The 21,769-nt window shown below is 34.9% G+C and overlaps 1 protein-coding gene across 14 annotated transcripts in view; it reads left to right on the top strand.

Moving 5' to 3' along the window:
* Positions 1-21,304, top strand: part of VEZT (vezatin, adherens junctions transmembrane protein) — a 31,274-nt gene extending 9,970 nt beyond the window's left edge. For 8 of the 14 annotated variants that reach the window (XM_034403494.3, XM_087873973.1, XM_087873978.1 and 5 more), the window contains 10 exons: positions 4,648-4,737; positions 5,812-5,987; positions 7,694-7,969; positions 9,689-9,838; positions 10,512-10,659; positions 11,939-12,270; positions 15,628-15,821; positions 16,894-16,994; positions 18,900-19,104; positions 20,129-21,304. In XM_034403494.3, the coding sequence (XP_034259385.2) occupies positions 4,648-4,737; positions 5,812-5,987; positions 7,694-7,969; positions 9,689-9,838; positions 10,512-10,659; positions 11,939-12,270; positions 15,628-15,821; positions 16,894-16,994; positions 18,900-19,104; positions 20,129-20,643 (2,187 nt within the window). In that variant the 3' untranslated portion in view covers positions 20,644-21,304. The remainder of the gene's footprint in view (positions 1-4,647; positions 4,738-5,811; positions 5,988-7,693; positions 7,970-9,688; positions 9,839-10,511; positions 10,660-11,938; positions 12,271-15,627; positions 15,822-16,893; positions 16,995-18,899; positions 19,105-20,128) is intronic. The other 6 variants (XM_087873974.1, XM_034403496.3, XM_034403493.3 and 3 more) reach the window with 1 other exon arrangement.
* The last annotated feature ends 465 nt before the right edge of the window (positions 21,305-21,769 follow it).

Raw genomic sequence — 21,769 nt, 5'->3', positions numbered from 1 at the left:
GGTCCAGAGCATCTTATACTGCAAAAAATATGATGATTACTTTTTTGAGAAAGATTGATCAGTGGTAAATTCTAATATATTTATATTGGAATTCATGGATCCTAAGCTTTGTTGCAGTTTATTCTCTGGTTGGCGATACAATACAACGCAGGCAGAACTGGAGTTTACATGGGTTTGCCACATAGCTAAGGTATCTTCATGGTACAAAATTACCCACAAAATTACTGGTTCTTAATTTCAGGTATTTTTTCCTGGGTTCTAGCATTACATTTCCAAAACAGAAGTTCCCATGGATAATACAACCCCTGCATGTTGCTGTTTTTGTTTTAAGCAAAATAGCAACTATACTTATCTTGTGAGACTATAGATCAGAAATCTGGAATCTAATTCCCTGTTATTTTCCTGTAGTTAAAAATAAGCTTATTGTATACATCAAATTCAGTCTGAAGGCTTTCAGTTTAAAATATATATTTGGAGTAAAAACAAGATCTGTTCATTTTAGCAGAGATATGATGAGATGATGAAAACTCTGATGGATTGCACGAAAAAGAAGAGAATCAATTCAGTTTAGTGGTTAAGATACCAAGTAGAAACTGAGATCTGATCCCACTTTAGGCTTGAAATCCCAGCTGGGTGACTCTGGGTCAGTCACATTGTCTCAACCAAACTCACCTCAGAAGGTGGTGGTTGTGAGGAAAAGAGGAGGTGGAAGGAGTATTGGGTTATGTTCCTTGAATTACTTATAAAAATAATTAAGGCAGGATAAAAAAAAATCTAAATCTAAAAAATACAGAAATAAGTTTAAAAAAAGAGTTGCAACTATAGCCATATCTTAAAAATGAAGGATCTGCTGTATACCCAATACATTAAGATCTGGGCTTATATTTGGGATTTGGATTGGTGATACCCATATCATGTACAATCTGTAATATTCGATTGAAGAATTTGAGTGGGATGCAGTATCAATAAAATTAGGCTAACAGGCACAGTAACAATCTTACAAATTGTTTGCTTGCAATGTAATAAGCACAGTTTATAAATTTTTATTTTTGCATAATTTCTAAATTCTAAATTATTCTGTTGGGAACATAATATATTGGCTAAAAATACCCTATCATGCCACTTTTGTATCTCTTTAAATACAGATATAGTCAAACTGATGCCTTTTTTTCCTGTATTGCTGAAAAATGAAGCTGCAGTTTCTGTTCAATGATAGACAACTGGAAACAAATGTTAAAGCCCTCATTTGTTTTTAATATACCAGAAAAACAAATATATATTCTATTCAAATTCTGGAAATAAACCAATCTTTCTGGAAATCCTGAGCCTGTATATCTTGATGATGGCATCATACTACCACCATACATCACTTCAGCTGGCTCCTCATTCTTAAAAAGCAAAAATGAAAAGTATAGTAAGCATATGACAAATGTTGGCACCTACCAATTTGTCTGATTGTCTGTTTTTATTTCTTTTCTTTGTTCTCCAGACCTTTTTTCAGTGACTTTATTACTTATAATTTTGAAGACCAAGTAAAAATAAATAGTCATACAAATACAAATTTAAAAAGATATAGAGTTGAAAATCCTGCTTGGATTTCAGCAAGGAGCATTTTCAGTCAGCCCCCAGTGCTTGAGAGGGAAGCCTCTTGAACTGGGGTTAGTTGAAAATACCCTGAGCCAAAATCCAGCTTTGATTTCAGCACAGAACTTTTTCAGCTAGCCCCCAGAGGCAAAAGGGAATCCTCTCACCAGGCAACAGTTTCCCCTTGACTTTGGGGAAGCCAGCAGGGAAGATTGGAAGTAGTGATTAAATGGTCATAGAGCATTTGGCAACGAATCCAAGGTGCGGATGGGTTGCCAAGCACCCAGATGGTGACTGCAGGGGCATTGCAACAACTGTAACTTTAGGAACTGATTATACAAGTCCTTTCATTCAGTACCATCACAGTTTTGAAAGATTGCTGAATGAATGTTTGTAAATCAAAGATTACCTGTATCTCTTTGTTCCAAACTAGTTCAAATTACTCAAACTTTCCAACAATTAATTATATTTTTAGTTTTAATTCTCTGTCATCATGCTCCTCAAGACAAATCTCAGATCTTAGACATTTAACTCTCATTCAGGATTAGGCCTACTTATCAGAACATTTCCCAACAGGGCTCAGCAAGATGAGTTCCTTTATTGAAAGCACTCTAAACTCATATGCACATAGACTTGCGTGCTGTAGCATCCGTAAACAAAGTATTTATGTAGGCCAGTGTTCTTAATTATACATACTAGGCTTTTTCCTCCTACCTTAATAGATGAAGAGTTGCCTTAGAAAAGATGTGCCCTATGTTGACATAACAGTTCAATCTGGGAACCACCAGTTCTTACAGGTTAGCTTCATTCCTTACATTTTCTCCCTCCCAATTTTCAGTTTCTTCTTCCTTCTGAATCTAAAAGCATCAGGTTCTTTTCCCGAACTTCCCTCATTTTTCTTGATTGCTAGATTTGCCCAGCTGTTCATTTCCTTCTTTTCTTATCTGGAACTACTATTACTTCTCTCCCCTCTTTTTTTAGACCTCTTCTCCCTAATGGTTTGTTGCTTATAGAATTGTATGGCAACATGTGTTGCAAAAAAAGGGGGAGGCAGTCTTGATATATGCTCTAATACAGTGTTTCATTTAAGTAGTTTAACCAAATATTGAATAATGCTAATGTTACATTCAGTTCCTAATTATAGATAAGGGGTTTAGTTAAGCTGACTGGCTGGCATCCTCAGTGGGATTTTCTCCTCTTGGCTAGTCATATATGATCATTTCTTTTCCTCAGGTTTTTACAAAGCTACCTGCATCGGGTAGATTTTCCCATGGCTGTACTTTTCTTCCTTCCATGGGACTTTAGCCCTCTTCCCACTCACAATTACTTAAAGTGACATTCCCCTTGGAAACAATAAACCTTCAACAGTTTTATTGGTCTGCTAGTCTTTACATCTCTTTTTCCCTTCTATTTTCTTTACAGAAAACTTTTCTTTAAATTACAAGTGACTTAATTTCCTATGGGAAGTTATAAAAATCATTGCTAGTTGTCTACTATTGGGATTTATTTACAGTAGAAAAAACTATTTCTGGCCGGTTGGATAAGTGACAAGATAGCAAAAGTCAGGGGCAATTACATGTAATCACATCCCTTCTTTATAAGATGTGTTGGTTATGGTTAAAGTAGCAAAATTAGGAATTGTTTTTAAAAACAATTTGTCAAAGCCTCCCAATGGGAGATGGCTTAGGAGGAATGGTACCTGTTGGACTAGCACCAGGGAGACCCAAGTTAAGTCCCTCTTCTGGCAATCTGGCACAAATGCTTACTGCATGACTTTGAGCTAGATACTATCTCATAGCCCAACCTAACTCATTTGTTATGAGGGAAAAATAGATTAAGAATGATATATATGCTGCCATGAGCTCTTGAGCAAAAGGCGGGATATAAATCTAATAAATCATACATTGCACATAAGCCATCCTGTTGATTGGCCAAAAAGGTAAAAACACTAGCAGAGGAAGTAGTGGGACAGATGAAACTTTTCTGTAGGGTCTCATTGATACGTTCCTTTAAATGGATTAATTTTGTATCTGACATTTGGTAGTGGTATTTTGAGAATCTAGGCTCTAGGATTGATAGTGGAGTCACAGAACTGATGAGAGAGAGCAAGGTCTGTTTCCCCCTTTTCAGCAGCATATCTACATACGAATTTAGCAGGCAAAATTGAACAATGCACTTACTGAGAGATAATGATGAAGGTTTGAGCCAGTTTTGCATCTCGGGGACTCTAAGATGTTATTACCTGGTCCCTGTGATGGTGAAGATTGTGAATCTGTGGTCAATGTTTTCTAAAGACCATTACAAAATACAAAGTTGCACAAAATTTCTGATTATTTGCAAAGGTTTGAAATACTTTGTGATGGGTATTGAATGTTAGTCCTTCAGAAGTGTGGTGGTAGTGGTTCTTACAAGGATATTTATGTATAGTGTGGATAAGCTCTCCATAAAATAGACATACAATTTATGTGCATCAGTGCAACTTATCTCAGGCAGAAGACAAGAGGTGTTCTTTTCCAAAGAGAGAGATTGGGAGACATAAACTTTGTTTATGCATAAATAGAATACTTGTCATTATCCTTTCAATTATAATTATATCTAAGGATGTCATTCCAAGATACATAAATAACTTAATAAGGGGATAATCATTATTGGTATATATTGAGAGAATATTGGCTTGCTGTATTTTCAAGTGCTAACTAATTGATACATCATTCTAGAAAAAGATTTTATGCATTAAAGATGCTGGGTAGTCTTATTGAATTGTAAATTTGTTTATTAAATAGATTTATTAAAGTGCATAGATAATCTATAGGTTTTTTTAATATAATAATTTATAAAAACCACTTTCAGTACTCTGTTTATGATTTTAAAAACTTCTTGACTTGGTATACATTAACTTGGTGTGCTGCCAACAATCCATACACTGATCTCTAATATGTTATGGCCTGCTTGCTTTACAGTATGGTTTCTTTGAACTTGGTTTGAATGCAAATAATGTTCAGATGAAAGTAATGAAGACTGTTTATATATTTAAGACATCAGACAGTTTTTAATTCTTTGCAGAAAGACATCCTGTCAAACCTAGCTGAGAGATTAAAAAGCTGGCTTCCTTTTTCCCTATATAAGAAAAGACATGATATGCTTCATCAGTTGGTAAGCACCTGTTATTACCAGCTCACTTTCCTTTCAAACAATTCATCCATTTTCCTTAATATTTTTATATTCCTTATTAAATTTCCTTATTAAATATTTCCCCATTTTTATTAAGCATTTCTTGATCATATTACATAGTTTTCAAAGTGAATTGTTTGGTGTTTAAATCTAAATAGAAGATAATCTAGATGTGAGGGAACTAAAACTGTCTTAACTGTTTAAGAATCATTTTTATATGTGTTAGGAACATAATTACTTTTACGAATGAAGCTGCTAATAAGTATATCTTTTAATTTTTGTAGCTTTCATTTTTATTTTCAAAATAAATATGGTATTAATAGTAAAACAGATCTTCATGTAAAAATCTTGCAAATCATATTTCATCCAAAAATTGATGTTAGAAGAGCAGCTTGCTGGCAATTTCAGATAATCACTTCTACACATATTACTGTCTCCTGCCTCAGTTATTCTTTCCCACTCTGAAATGTTACCAGTTGACGAGGCAAGCACTGTTAAGAGAAAATGCTATAGGGTTATTGCTGGGTGCATAGCCCTGTGCATCTCTTTTGAAGTCTAGATCCTTGAAAATAAAGATCCATGTTTCATTTGTTTGAACAAATGAAAACCCATCAGACAGGCTGAGTAGGTCCAGAGCTGCTATAATCTTTGGCACAAATATTTGTGGCTCCTGATACAGTATTGCTACACTAGAGGCAGAGCCTAAAAGCAGGAAGTGTACCAAGCTGGCATTTTTCTTTCTAGCACCCAGATTCTGTCTTTAACTAGTCAGTCAGAGACTTTAAATATTTGCTTCAGGAACTCATGGGCCTCTCAATTTTCCTCAACACAGACAGCTGCATGTTGCTTACTTTTTCTTCTTTCCTCCCACTCTTCTGTGCAAATTTAAAGTTATAAACACTAGGAGAAGATTATGAGTGATGGCTAAATTAAACATACGTTGGTGGCACTGGTAGTATGTAATAAAAATGGAATTACAAATGATTTAAGTTTAATGCTTGCTTTTGTGCATGAACGTGATCGATTGATATATTTTTCTCTTCCCTCTGCTATAAGGATGTTGGTTTTCGTTCAGAGGCACTCGGCACCATCCTGCAACAGGAAGTTTTGCTACAGGAGGATGTTGAACTGATTGAACTATTTGATCCTAGTATCCTGTCTGCAGGACAGCTCAAACAGCAGGAACATGGACATCTTCCAACACTATGCTCCCTAGCAACTCCTAATATTTGGTATTCACTTGAGCTATATACATGTTATGTGAATATATTATATATATTGTTAGAGGAAGTGTATTTGCGCACATGGCCTCCCAGTGAATAGAAGTATTATTTAGTTTGTTTTCTCCGTTTGTTTTATATTCTATTTTATGACTTTGGTATTGGCTACATCTCTATGTATTCCTTGCTAATTTGCAGGAGTTTGTTTTGCTTTATCATATTTTCCCAACAGGCAAATGACCCTGAATTTATGACATCCTTCCCTGAAAAAGAATTAGAAACATTAAAATTCCAATTACTAGCTAACTTTTCTCTTTTTGTGATTCCTAATTCCTGGATAACATTTTTCTCCCAGCAGCATGTATATGACACATCTAAACATATGTATGTGTATATATGTTCTACCCAAAAGTTTCACTCCAAAGAAGAGTTAGGCAAAAAAAATAATATTAATTGAATAAAGATTAAGGTTCTCACACAGAATTTTCTGCACATGTAAGCATATTCATGCTTTTTAGTAAGGCACATTGAGTTAAATAGCCCTTACTCTTAGGTAAAAGTGAATAAATTGCTTCTGTGCTGGTGAAGGATTCTTTAGCACTACTTATCAAGTGTAAAATGAAGTGGAAACTTTGGAAGACATCCTTGGAGTGCTGAACAGTTTTTAACTTTTGCTTATAAAATAGATCATAAGAGACACTTCTGCCTGAGCTAGAAACACAAGGAAATCTATGGGTGCTTACTATTTAAATATATCTTACTCTCAAGTAAATTAGTCAGAGTAAGTCCTTTTGCTGAGAACTTGGAAAGCTGTACATTTGCTAGCTTTCTTTTCTGAACAATACTCTTTATATCATACATTTGAAAATATATATTGGTTCAGTAAATACATTTTAAATGTATTTTAAACACATTTTAAATGGTCTGTATCTTGTTATTGTTAACCTTCATCAGATGTGTTATTAGAAAAAGCTTTGTTAATAAATTAAGACAATTTAAGAACAAGAAAATATGCTGGATATCGTTAATTAGTTGAGAAATTTATTGCAAAAATACAAATCAAATCCAGAACAAAGTGTATTTCCCTGTAGGTGAATGTTAGTAGAAATTTGCAGTTAATTTTTTGTGCTAGTGATAAAAATGGCTAGAGGTAGTGCAATTGTACTGCAGTTCTGTAAGCCCAGACAATTAATCACCTAAATGCAACTTTTATTTTGCATGGATATTCTCATTTTTAATTATTAAAATTGAAATATATCCACTTGCAGATAAGCCCAGTTGATTTTGCTTCAATTTAAAGCGAGAGTTATATCTGCACTTGAAAAATACTCTGTGTAGAAATCTTAGGCTGAAATCCAAAATCAATCAAAATTTTGAAATCCAAAATTTCAAAACCACCTTTTAAACTGGTTTCAAAACCTTCCATTTCAAGGCTGTTGTTAACTGCTCACACTTAGTCAATAGTTCTACCAATCTATATGACTAATGGAATGGATTGGTATTCAGGAAACAATTTTTAAAGATTTTGAAAAGGAATATGTGTCACACAAAAAGACTAAGTAGAAACACCGAGGAGAATGTAATATCCTCAGATCTATGTTTCTGTGTGTGAATTTTCTTTAAAAATATAACCTTGGATCACTAATTGTAAAAATAAGCATCAGAACTTTGAAAATCAAGCCATACTTAGATATGTCTTGTGCTTTTTTTTTTTGCAGGGATATTTCATTATTATTTCTCTTCATCAGTACACTGGTGACGATTCCTTCTTTATGGAGTGGATTCCTTGGATTAATTTTGGGAGTGATTTTCTTGGTTTACCTAACTATGCGAGGTTTGGATATAACACGAATTGCAAAGTTGCAAATATCTCTTAAACAATGTCATCTCCAACTAGAAGATATAGTGGTTAATTGCCGCACCTTCACTAACCTTGTGAGGAAAGCATTGCGACTCATTCAAGAAACTGAAGTAATTTCCAGGGGATTTACTCTGTGAGTCTGAATTGATTTGCACTCATTTTTCAAATCTTAAATTAATGAATGGTGTTGAAAATTTTCCTTTCAAATTCAATCTCAGATTTTTTAAATTTATGCAGTTTTATCTGATATAACAAGTGAATTCCTGGCCCTCAAATCAAGCTTACTGTATGTATAGAAAGGTGATACAATATTGTAACAAGGGCAAATGTATTGTTTGGCATCTTAACTTCTGACATAATTTCTAAACAGTGTAAACTTTTCAGTCAAGGAGACTTGAGTTAGTATTTGTTGGATCATATCTGAGAGAGACAAGAATGAGTAAACTCTTTGACTACTGAAATGTAAATACCAAGTGCAATATGCACATATATATTATATATATATTTATAGTAAAGCATCTAGCTACCTATTATCAAGGTTTAATGGACTAGGTCTTCACTATAGATGTTTTTCATGTATGAATACACACTAATTTGTTTTTATATTAGCACATAAATATGTTGTGTACAAGGGAAATGTACATTTTTAAGGTTTGTTTTTTATTTCACAAATAGAAGCACATTGATCTTCCAGTTCAATAATTATTGATTATTAATAGATTATTTGACAGATTGAACCATCTATGAGTATTTCTCTGTCCCGTCCCGTCCCGTCCCTGACCCCCATTTTTGGGAATTAATTTTTACAACAGGTTTCCCACAAGTATGCATTCTAATTAAATGTAAAAAATAACCTGTGAAATTCAAGTTTAAATTCAGTGGTTCAAAACAACAGTTCTAATTTGTCAAAATTTTCTTATACACTTCATGCATATTTGATCACTTATTTTGAAGCGCATGTAGACAATAAACTGTTTTTTGCCAGTTCAGATAACTTTGTTTAAAAACTGTAGCTGTCTTCAGTTCTCTTAACCATGGATAATAAATCTGCATTGCACTTACCAAATACGCATTCTCTTTTTAAATATTCAGGCCTGTATAAGGCTGCCTAGGTCCATTCCTGATAAAATAAATGTACAGTAAAGAATGTTAATCCCATTGTTAACATGTTTCAAAAAGTATAGCTGCAATATGAAAGAGATTCTTCTTTGTTGTCATTGAACATTATTGTGAGAATACCATAAGAAGGGACATGTATGTTAACTTGAAGGTGAACAAAAAACAGATATCTCAGAAGGAATTACTATGCTAAGGAGTATAAATATATATACATTGAAAAAAAATCCATTTTCTTTTCATACATATAGAAAGGAAATTGAATCCAGTTTGATGCCTGCCCCAAAAGCTTTTATGCCTATCTGAATCCTTTAAAAATTATTTTCAGATAGAAACAGTGTGGCTGTTTTAAAAGTAAATCCATTTTTTGTTAAATTGTATAGTTAATTTTATAATTTTAAGCATTGCCAAATAAATTTAAAAGTCCTTTTGCAGTTTAGATCCAAATTAATAGGTCTTAAATGAAGAATTTCAGGACTGTTGATTTTACAGAATTGGAAAGAAGAAAGTAGAATTCCAAGCCCCAGTGCTTTTTCATTTAAATTTTAGTAGTCAATATTTTAGTAAATGGCTTATTTGCTACATAATAGTTCAATTTGTAAATTGAAATAATATCTCAGGATATATGAAAATATATTCTATAAATTCAGAGAAAAGACTACATTATTGTTTTATATTTATATTTTTATAATTCTTTAGGACATCTGTACAGTTGTATCACATTTTACTTTTCAAGTTTGCTTGACAGGGTTAGTGCTGCTTGCCCATATAATAAAGGTGGACAACATCCTTGTCAGCATCTGATTGGTCTTCGAAAAGCCGTGTATCGATCAGTAAGAGCCAACCTCAGAGCTTCAAGACTTGCTACCTTATATATGCTTAAACAATATCCTTTTAAAAATAATAGATTATGGGGGTGGAAATTAGCATACGACAGTGATTGGCTGCTATGCAAGAAGAATTTGGAAAATTGCCAAGTTTTTACTTAAAAGTTCAATATTCCACCCTTTCTCTTAACAGTTCCTTTCAATTTGATCATTTGCTGTTTTATAATCAATCCATTTTCACTGAAAACTATTCATATATCTTTTTCAAAAAGGAAGTTCGTCTATCTTTGTTGAGCGGGCATTTTATATCACATATAAACTTAGGTAACTAATAAACTTGTTCAGTTTTTGAACTAGAAATAATGAGATCCTGATTCTCTGCTAATGATTTTTCAAGCTGAAACCCCGGAGTTTGGTGTGACTATAACATGATTAATGTCAACTCGCAAAGCATCCCTGGCCTGCTCTCAAGTTGCCATACAACTGTAATCATTCAAATGTTTAGTCGATTAAATCTGTAGAATCACTCAAATTATCTTATTTCACAATCTTATACCCAGTTTGTTTTTGCTCCAGCAAGTTGTTTGAAGTAAAACTAAAATTGTTACATCGGCAACTATATTGTTAGCTGTTTAATTTTATAAAGTAGATAAATTATTTCTTTCCCCATAATATTTGTCAATATTGCATGTGATGCAAAAGGTTCTTTAACAACCTTAACACTAAGTAAACTTACCCACTGAATTCTGAGAGTGACAATGTCACAAACTATATATGTGTAGTGCCTTTTAAGGAGCTTGGTTTGGGATTAAATGAAGAGCAAGTATCTGAAGAAGAAGCACACAACCTCACTGATGGCTTCAGCTTGCCTGCATTAAAGGTAATCTAGTATTCTTTCACTGATCATACTATCAACTATTCTATCATTGCTTTCAGCCTGTAGAAGCTAAACAAAACAAAATGATCCTGGATTATACTATTATTTTAAAGTTTGAAATACATTAGGTTTATATGATTTTTGTAATTTTCTTTGAATCTGTTTTCAGTTCATGCTAAGACATATTATGGTTTAGATCTGAATAAGCCTAATCATGACTCATGGTTACACTATGAGCAGCGTTCATGGCTTACTGTACTTGTCATTATAATTTGACAAGCCTAGTCTTTTGAATCAAATCATGGAACCAATCCATTCATTTCTTTCTTTAGCTTGTTACAAGTTCCTGATTTTCATAACATTCTGAATAAGTCATATAGGAATGTTTATAATTTGTTGTCCATTCCAATTTACAAGAAGAACCTTTGGATGTACTCTGTTCACAATTAAGCTGTTACAGCATAATGCATTTTGGGTGGATAAGTATTATTTTGGATGATTTTATTATGAACGAGTATTTTAATTTTCAGTATAAATTGATACAAAAAATAATTTTCCCCATGTTATTTGTACTATTGTACAAAAGAAACTCAGTGTGTAAAATAAATTACAAATAATTTATAATATACTGTATGTAATATTACCTCATTTTTACTATGTTTATACAGCTAGTCTTATGGTAGGACTGTTCATTCAGCAACCATTCAACATCATGACAGCACTGAATAAATGGTACTTACAATCGATCCCTGTAATTTCAGTTGTCATACCATCCCTGGGATCACACGATCACAGTCTGGGTACTTGGCACCCCCTGTATGATTACATCACCGCAAATTGTGATCACATGATCACTATGCCAGACAATCCCTTCCAACTTCCCACAGGCAGTCATTGGGGAAGACAGCAGGAAGTAAGAAGTCATGGTCTTGTGAGGTGCTCATTTACAAATCTACACTGTCCTTATTAAATGACAACAGAATTGCTCTCACTAAGCGGTATGATCATTTGATGTGCTTTATGACCATATCATTTAACAACAGCAGTTCTGAGCCCAATTGCCATCATAAGGAGAGGACTACCTGTATATGGAAGTGTTAAATCTCTGCTCCAAAAGAATTAGCCTTTTTTTGTGGGAGGGAGATGATAGAGTAAAGGGATCTGCATAGTTATAATGGATAGATCAATATTTAATATTATTAAATATTATTGCTTTGCTTAAATATACTGTTCATGGGAAAATAGGAAAAGTAGATAACAATTGATTCCTTTTGTTTCTTAGGTTTTATTTCAGCTTTGGGTCGGTCAAAGTTCTGAATTCTTTAGGCGACTACTTCTTCTGTTATCTCCCACTAATGCATCTCTCAAGAGCCAGATTACACCAGAACGTTTGCCTCTTTGTATCTTTTCTGATATAATTCAAGGTCTGCCACATGCTCATGCTGCTTGTTTAGAAGAACTTAAAAGGAGTTATGAATTTTACCGGTATTTTGAAACACATCATCAATCTTACTTGGAACGTCCAATCAAAGCTAAACCAAAATCAGGATCACTAAGCCATCTCCATACTGCTGTGCGCAGTTTGCAACTCCATCTAAAAGCCTTACTGAATGAGTAAGTTAAAGATAGGAATAATTTCTCATAGTTATAATTCTAGTTTCTAGTTTTAGTTATTGTACTTTTAAAAATAACTCAATTTTTTTACCATGATTGGTGTAGATAGTTATTACTGTTACCTCCTTATTCTTATCATTCCAAATTAATCTAATTAATATTTTTTTCTTCTATGTGTGAGAGTTGTGTGTAAAATGCTTAAGGAACTTGTTACTACTAACAGTCAATTTCATCATAAATTGGAGTTCCACTTAAGAAATACAAATGTAGTACTATTTTTCTTCAACCAATTTTCTGTGGTCAGATACATCAACAGTATAGTTCATATTAACCCTTCAGAATTATTATTGCCAGCCATTTTCATTCACTTGTTTAGTGGTAATTGACAATGCAACTCTGTGCCAGCCTACTTACAGATCAGTTCACTGAATTTAATTAAACTTTTCCTGAAATAATTCTATATCATGCATTTATACATGTATCAACAATTATTTATATATATAACATATATAATGGCAGCCTACCAGACTAGGAACCCAGAGATCATGGGTTCTAGTCCTGCTCTTTTTAGGCACAAAGCCAGTCACTCTTTCTCAGCCCCAGTAAGAAAGCATTGATAAACCTTGCCAAGAAAAATCTTGCCAAGAAAACTTTATAGACTTGTCCAGGCTGTCATCATGAGACAAGACTCATTCAAAGACACAAAAATCTGTTTTGATTATATAGCTTTACTTTTTAGTTAGGGTTTAAAAATAAATACCTGTATGGCAGGTATTACATTGCTCACCACTTTGTTGAACCCTCTCATTCACACAAGGTTGACCTAACAATTTAAAGAGATCAAAGGATGTGAGATAAACCCCTTATGTATAAAAGAAATGTGTGTGTATATATATATATATATATATATAGTTCTTCATTTTGTTAGGAATTTAAGGACTTATCTCTAAACTTTCTGGGAAACCTAAGTCATAATCCATATGAGGAGCAAAACTTGCTACTTCCAGTCCTTGCATTAATTTTCACTTTTTGAGCCCTTCCAAGTACTTTCGTTATTGATTATGTTCCATCACATGAGTGTCAATTCTTAGCAACCACACAGATTTTATTCATGACTATCTAACCCTAAATTTGCCTTTCATGTCTTCCAGTAATGCACCAACTGCCACTTAACTATGTCCATCCACCTTGCTGCTGGTCGTTCTACTTTTTCCTTCCACCTTTCCCACTATTAGAGCTTCTCTAGAGATCTAGGTGTTTGCTTAATAGGTTAGGATAATTTAAGCCTCATTATTTGTGCCTCAAGTGAAAACTCTGGCTTGATTCGTTTGATGAGCCATTATTTAGTTTTCTTGGCTGTGCACAGTATTTTCAAGATCAGCATTCTCAGGATCTTCCCTAACAGCAAAGTTGAAAAGAGTACCTACATGTCCTATCCCAGTGATGGCTAACCTTTTCCGGACTGAGTGCCCAAAGCGTATGCACGTGCAAATGCGTGTGTACACATCCAAACTCCCAAAATGCAATGCATGCACCCCCCGCATGCACTCAGCCCCTTGCACATGCACGCAGCCCCACTGCATGCGCATGCCAGGGGTGAAATCTACTTATCTTCCTTTCCAGTTCAGAAGTGCACACGCTGCACATGCGCATGCGGACCCTCTGCACATATGCAAACAGAGGATAAAAAACAGGTTACTTCCTGGTTAAAACCAGGAAGTAATGACAACCGGGCTGGTGGGCAGAGCCTCGGGGTGCCATCGCTACCGGTTCTCTGAACCACCCACTGCCATCGTTACCAGTTCGGCCTAACTGGTCCGAAACGGTAGCATTTCACTCCTGGCGCATGCCCCACTGCTCGCGCTCCTCCCCCCACATGTCCCTCCCTCCACGCATGTGCAGCAGAGTCCTGATGACCAGCCGGCTGGCAGGAGGCAAACACATAGGTGTGGTGGAGCTGAACTGGGGCAACAGCTCGCGTGTCCACAGAGAGGGCGCTATGTGCCACCTGTGGCATGCATGCCATAGGTTCACCATCTCGGTCCTACCCTGTTTCCTCAAAATTTAATTTTCACTTTCATAGAGTGTCACAGGAAATACCATTGTTTGTACTGTTCAGATATTTGTTGGTATAGACCAGGGGTGTGAAACTCAATGCCCAGGGGCCGGATCCAGCCCATGAGGTGCTTAGATATGGCTCGTGAGGCCGCCCTAGAAACAGCAAAGGACTGGCCCACAGTGCCTCTGCCAATGAAAATGGAGCTCAGGATGGTCACGTGTGGCCCTCCCAGGCTCCATTCTCAGCTGCGATGGCCTCCTGCCGCCCTCTGCCAGTGAACACTGAGCTTGGGGGAGCACATGCATGCGGCCCCTCCGAGCTTCGTTTCATTGGCAGAGGGCGGCAGGCCATCACAGCTGAAAATGGAGCTCTGGAACCCATTTTTGCTGGCAGAGCGCTTGGGCCACCACAGATGCCCCTGATACAAGTGACGTCAAGCTGGCCATACCCACCCCGGCCCCCGAGGTCAAACACAACCCTGATGCGGCCCTCAATGAAATCGAGTTTGACACCCCTGGTATAGACAAATCTGAATATTTTTTCCAAGGCCTTCAAGGCTGCTCTACCAAATGCTAGTATGTGTATTTCTCCATTGCTTGTTCCTTACTGTTCATGATTTATTTTTTTGTATATTAACATCTTATTTTCCATAAAAGTTGATTTTGTGTTGATCATCTTATATATGCAATTTGAGAATGAATTACTATAAGCCTTAGGATTACATGCTTTCCCTTTTCTTTTGTGCTAGACCTGTTAGGAGATTTAAATGCTTTTATTAAGGTTTGTCACATAATCAGCCACAACTGGATTTGGCATTTTTATCCATCTATTGAGTTCTGGCCAAGGACCTGGGATAGGCAGATGTTGATGTTTGATAGTATTAGAGGTATTGTCACAGGATATAAATTGTTCCTAGTAAAGCTGATTTTTAATTCTATGATATAGTTTACTAAGAGGTATTTTTTTCGCTTGAACAATATGTTATATAAACTGCTAAATCCACTAGTTATGATTGGATGTCTTTCTCTTCAGTCTTGCTATTATTTGAATTTATCAGTGCAGATTCTTCAATTCTATGTAAAGAAAGACTTTAAGCCATGAGATTCTCTGTTCTTTGATGTTCTGGTTCTTTTTGCTGTGTTTGCATACTTTTTTTTCATAATAGGCTAATAACCTTTGTTTACTGATCAAAACTATTAGGCATCTTCTAAGTGTTATATCCCAATACAGCCCAATTGTAATTTTCTCCCTATTTTTTCTGAAATACTTGTCTGAGATTTTCTTTTTTGTTTTTACAGAATGATAATTCTTGAGGATGAACTTGAGAAGGTTATGAATTCCAAGGAAAGCCCAGAATTAACTTGGGAGGCCTACCAAATTGCAGATCAAAAATTTAAATTGATTCAACCTCACATGCATGCTAGCAATAGTTGTTGGGAAGAGGCTACTTCTCAGGTGGAAAAAATGATTCGAAGAAATTCAGATAAAAAAGGTATACCATTTTCATAGGGTATGAAAATGCCTATAACAAAAAATGAAGGTTTAGGACAGAGGAATCTGTAAAGCCACATCGTTTGGGTTAGATGTAAAAGAAAAGGTCCTCACTCCTGATGAATGGTGTGTGCACATGTATGCACAAAATGTATCATCTGACATGAGGATATAATTAAAGGCATTCATAGCAAATTTTCTATGCAGATAAAACTTTAAAATAGTAGTACTCATCTATTACCGTGTTTCCTTGAAAATAAGACCCTGTCTTATATTTTTTTGAACCCAGAAATAAGCTCTTGGCCTTATTGCCATGCGCTCAAAAGCACGATTGGGCTTTTCAGGGGATGTCTTATTTCAGGGGATGTCTTATCAGGGGATGTCTTATTTTGGGGAAAACAGAGTAATGATCTAATCCTAGCTAAAATTTGTTTTGCGGCAATTTTTGTGGGTTATAATTCAATAATAAGGCTTAATCTGAGGGAATGCATAGAGTTCTGATTGATTAATTTTAAATTCAATTGAATATTTGTATTCTGGTCACCTCAGATGATGAAGTTAAATTGACATCTGCTACAGATGTCAATTTGAATGGTATTTTACTACTTTCCAAACCAATTTATTAATATTTCTGTATTAATAAATAAATAGGAATCTTGCATTTACCATACCTCCTGCAGTAATAGATTTGCTGAATTAGGCTGTTCTTAACTGAAAGTCACTAAGACATAATACACACAAGTCTTTGATCATGTATAGAGCCTATAATTCTCTTCACCGGAATCACAATTCAGCCAGGAAGACCAATTTAAAAACAAACTGGAATATTAAATGTAATAAAGCCTTTTGAAAGAGCTTTCCTGGCTTTAGGTACAGTGTCTGGACCAAGTCTAATTTAAAGGTTCTGATTCTGATCACATTGAAAAGCTGGAATAAAACAGGAAGTATAGATTGTAATGAACAAAACTGATGAACCAATCTGAACAAAACTGATCATAATATCTCCTTAAGAAAATCTTTCTATATCATTATTCCAAATATTCCAATCTTATGATATACTTTTTTACTTCCAGGTAAATCTGAACCATCTTGTGAAAACAAGCATTGCACTATGGTACCTTTAAAGCAGCCGACTGTGCATATAGAAGACAAAGACCCTGTTCCTGAAGAACAGGTAATCATAGTATAGAACTCTAGAAAGGTTTTATTCACAAAATAAAATGTAGTGATTATTCTTCATGCATACAGATAGGAAAATCACTATTAATAACTGCTATAATTTTTTGCAACAAACTTTTTGGTTTTTAAGCTAGGAGGGATTAAGTGTGTTATCAATGGAGTGCATATTTGTCAGTTTGCATCCTGCCTTTCTATTCAATTCAGAAACAGTATTGTGTAACCGTATCAACCCCCAGAATTTCCCATCTTTTGTGTAACAAATAACTTCCTATTTGGAGGGTAGAGCAGAGAAAATATATTTTGTGTGGAAAAGAGACAAATCTAGCTTAATTTTTATTTTGAACTATTTACGAATATGTTCAACAAATATTACTAGTTTTCTGCTATGGAATATATATATATAACTTCAAATATGCAGAGTTACACTCGTCAAATATGTTTCAGTGGTGCCCACTTCATGCAGCACTCTATTTCACATGTTCACACAGCAAAGGAAAGCTGAAGTAAGAACGCAAGCACAGTTGCAGTTTCACTTAGTGACTGCTTCGCTTAACAACAAAGTTGCCGGTCAAATTTGTGATTGCTAATTAAGAACTACCTGTATCTATTAACAGGATAGAAATAGTTATCAAATCCATTTTATACCCTGCTATTTTTGCTATATATTAGCAAAAGAAGTAATTATTCCTGCTTAGTATCGCTGAATAGTGTTTAAAAAGAATTATAATTTAAATTATAATATTAATGCCAGTTATTACTTGGCTGAAAAGTATTTATTCCCAGGGTTGAAGGTAAAAATTAAGATGGGGCATTTTTTTAAAAAAATATGTCAATTGTGATAGTAATAGGAACATAATTTATATAAAGAATTGAAAATAGTAAACAATTTTTGAGTAGATTGTTTTATGATTTCAGTCATTAGAAATTCTGTAGTCTGCATCTGTGTATCTGCATTATAGAAATGTAATAACTGAACTGAATTTAGTTTGCCTTGGCTATCATCTTGCTTGAGTTGAGTAATGTGCCAGTTTAGGATAAGGTATTATTAGTGTACAGATGATTCTCAGGTATATATTTCACCCTGGGCTAAATAGGGTTTATGGCAAAGTCTTTATCCAGTCCTTGGTGGCTTCAATGAATGAAGAGTATCAGGTTCAGAATTGGACTCAACCCAAACCAGATAGAGTGACTCTTAATTCCAGATAAGATAATATAAATTTTGACTCTCAGATTGTGCTCCCCTGGAGAGATAGGCCAATAATTTGGAGATTCTTCTAGACTCAGATCCTGCTAGAGGAACTATGGCACTAAGGGGCCTTGCCCAACTTCAATTGGTACACTAATTGCAGCCTTACAGGGAACAGGATGCACTGAGGATAGACTCTCATGACCATGTCATCTTGCAACTGGATGGTTGTAACTTGCTCTACATGAGGTGTTCTTAAAGACTGTCTGGAAACTGCAGCTGGTTCAAAAATACAATGGCTAACCAAGCATTCTTAGAACTTCCATTAATTAATGATGTATTTCTGAGTAGAATTTAAAGTGCTGATTATTTCCTATAAAACCCTATATGGTTATCTAAGTTCCTTGGCTTTTCTAGAAGGTCATTGAAGATTGATCACTGTGGAGCCACTGATGACAGGATAATATATATTATATTAGATATTTGCTTGTATTTCTTTCATCACCCAGATGGTGTACATTACCTACACTCCTTGTGGAATAAGATGATAAATAAATTCTAGAAATAAGTATTTCAGAAAATTCCTTTCGAATTTTAACCCAATTTGAAATCTGCTGCTTTAAAATATAAATTAATAGATGATCAAGAATGCTAATAATTTCCAGGATATGGTAATATATAATTCAAACCAAGTATTTGTTGACTTTTCTTCAGGAACTTGAAGCATATGTTGATGATATAGATATGGACGAGTGTAAGAGAGATGATTTTTATTACTTTTCTCTGGAAGACAGACAAAGACAAAAACGTGAAAGAGAAGAATCTAAGAGAGTGCTGCAGGAACTGAAATCTGTGTTGGGATTTAAAGCTTCAGAGGCAGAAAGACAAAAGTGGAAACAACTGCTCTTTAGTGATCAAGGTAGATAATAATGATAATGTAACTATCTTTAATATAGACCATGATAAATCATGATGTATTTGCAATCTTCATTTACATAGCAAATTATTCAAATTGTTCCAATTTATCTGAATTTGTATTTTGTAAATTAATTTCTGTTCATCAGGAGATTTCTGAATGATGTAATCTGATTATATACAAGAAATCTACCATATTTTTTGAAATATAAGACACTCCAGAGTATAAGACATAGATTAGTTTTTGGGAAGGAAAACAAGGAAAAAAAAATTCTGTCTCTGCCTACCAGCATCCATCGGTATTCATTTGGCTAGTGTCCTTCAGCAAACAGCCTGATCAGCTTCAACACGTTATCGCAGCCTGATTCAGCACGAGCAGCTGATTGGCAGTTGGATCGGCCTTCCAGAATACCGCCAATCAGCTGTTCCCGGCTTTGGGAATTGCCACAACCCATCGTTGCCTCTGCACGTTGCATTTTCTGCTTCCGCACGTCTCATTTTCTGCTTCCGCACGCTCCGTTTTAGACCCATTCCAGGATGCGGGGATTGCTACAGCACATCGCCACCTCCGTGCGTCACCTTTTCAGCCTCCGTATGCCCCATTTTTGGCCTCCGCAGGTCGCATTTTTGGCTAGTTCCTGGCAGCAGGGATCCCTGCCACTTGGAACCGGCCAAAAACACAACGTACGGAGGCCAAAAATGGGGTTTGCAGAGGCCGAAAACACAACATGTGGAGGCCAAAAACAGTCAGCGGGTGGGCGGAGCTTTGGCAACATTTGCTGTATAAGACGCACAGACATTTCCACTCACTTTTAGGGGCGTAGGAAGTGCAGCTTATACTCTGAAAAATACGGGTATATACAATTTATTATGTTGTCTTCAATTATTTCTTGAGAGGAAATATGATTTACAGCATTTACAGTCTTACATCCTCTATGTAAAATACAAATGTTATTTTTTTTAAAGTAAAGCAAAAACTTTGTGTATTGGTTGTTTAGAGTATTTATTTTATTTTTCTCTTTACTAAGCTGCAATGAACACTTCTACTTCAGAGAACTGTGTACCAAAATCAGAATTACTTAAAAATTCAGACAGAGACAAGCAGGATTGTAGCAAAAATGAAAATCGAGAAGAAACCATTTCTGACCACAAAATGAAAGCTCCCAAAAATGAAAAAGAAAAGATGGAATATTTATTTGATGGCCTTGAAGTGAATGAACATGAAGTTGTTGCTATTGCTGCCTCACCAGAAGTTGAAAAAAGAACATGTTCCCAGTGCAATGGAGAAGGTGAGGAATCTAAACAAAGTGCTGTAGATGTAAGTATGGTAGAGTCATTTGAAAATAAACAGTCTTCCATCAAACAAAGGTTGGCTGAACTCCATATATCTACAGATTTTAATTTCACATCAGGTCTAGCAGCACAGGTTGCTGCCAAATCCCTCACATTTAGAACCATGAAAGAACAGATGTTTGGAGAAGACGAGGAAACAATGGAAATTCAGGAGAATGAGGACATTTTTGAAAAAACAGAAAATACATGACTGAAAATGACATATTGTAAAGCTCACTGTAAATTTGCTTTGCTGACTTGAAAGCAAGTTAAGGGGCACAAGAAAATCAGAATTTAGCAATGGATGACAAGGGATATGTATATCTATTGTTAAAGTAATACTATTTAGTTGACTTTTACTAGCCTTTTAAAATGTATACAAGTGCAAATACAAGCCAGACTCAAGATGTACAGTACAATTCTTATTGCTGCCGGAGGTGACTGAGTGTTTTTATTAATATTTTATTTATTTATATTATGAGGGTTTTTTCCTAATAGAAAATTATTTGTTGTTTCCTTAATAGCAACATTAATTTAAATAAAAATACTTGAAATCATTATTTAACAATTTCTTGTGGTTCTCATACCAGCTTTATTTCTTCTATTGATTTTGCTTTATATCACTAGCTTTTGTTCAGCCATTACTTCATCATGGTTCTATACTAAGATGTAAACTATTGAAATAAAAAAATAACATCCATTATTGATGTATGATAGCAAATCATTTGCGTATGTTTACTTCTGACTGGAGAAAACAATTTGAATTTATCATGTATTTGCAACATTTCTCTGTACTTTTCCAGCCTATTCCTTATGATAACTATTCACTTCTCTATTTGTACATGAGAAAAATTAAACAAATTTTGAACCAGTCTTCCTCTTTGCTTCTTCTGTTAATTTCTTTGAATAAAAGCAATTTTGTTTCTTCTATAAACATACTGATTCTTAATTGTAATAATGTACATATCTGATTTGTGTCAGTTACTCTCTATTCAGGTAACTCAATTTCTTTTATTTTTAGTCTGAATATTTCAGATAATTAGTAATTATTCAACACTATTGATTGTCGTTAAACAATATTAGATTATTTTATTAAACGTTAAGGTTAGGGCCTAACAATACATGTTTTATGAATTAGATTGCATATCTTAAAAAGCAAGTGAGGATGGATTAGGCTTGTATCAATAATGAGTAAAGTCGACTTCCACCGGCACCGCTGACGTTGCTGGACACTCTTTCTTGGAGCGCCAGCCTTGTGATCTTGTTAGTCGTTCTTACAGCGTAAATCAGCTGTCCGAGGGCTGGAAAACCTTTCCCTCAGGAGAAGAGGGAAAGGA

This window comes from Pantherophis guttatus, chromosome 7 (genome assembly GCF_059756535.1).
Source record: "Pantherophis guttatus breed Tessera chromosome 7, ASM5975653v1, whole genome shotgun sequence".
NCBI lineage: Eukaryota > Metazoa > Chordata > Lepidosauria > Squamata > Colubridae > Pantherophis > Pantherophis guttatus.
The sequence above is the reverse complement of the archived record's forward strand: the minus strand, read 5'-3'. Positions and strand labels throughout refer to the sequence as shown.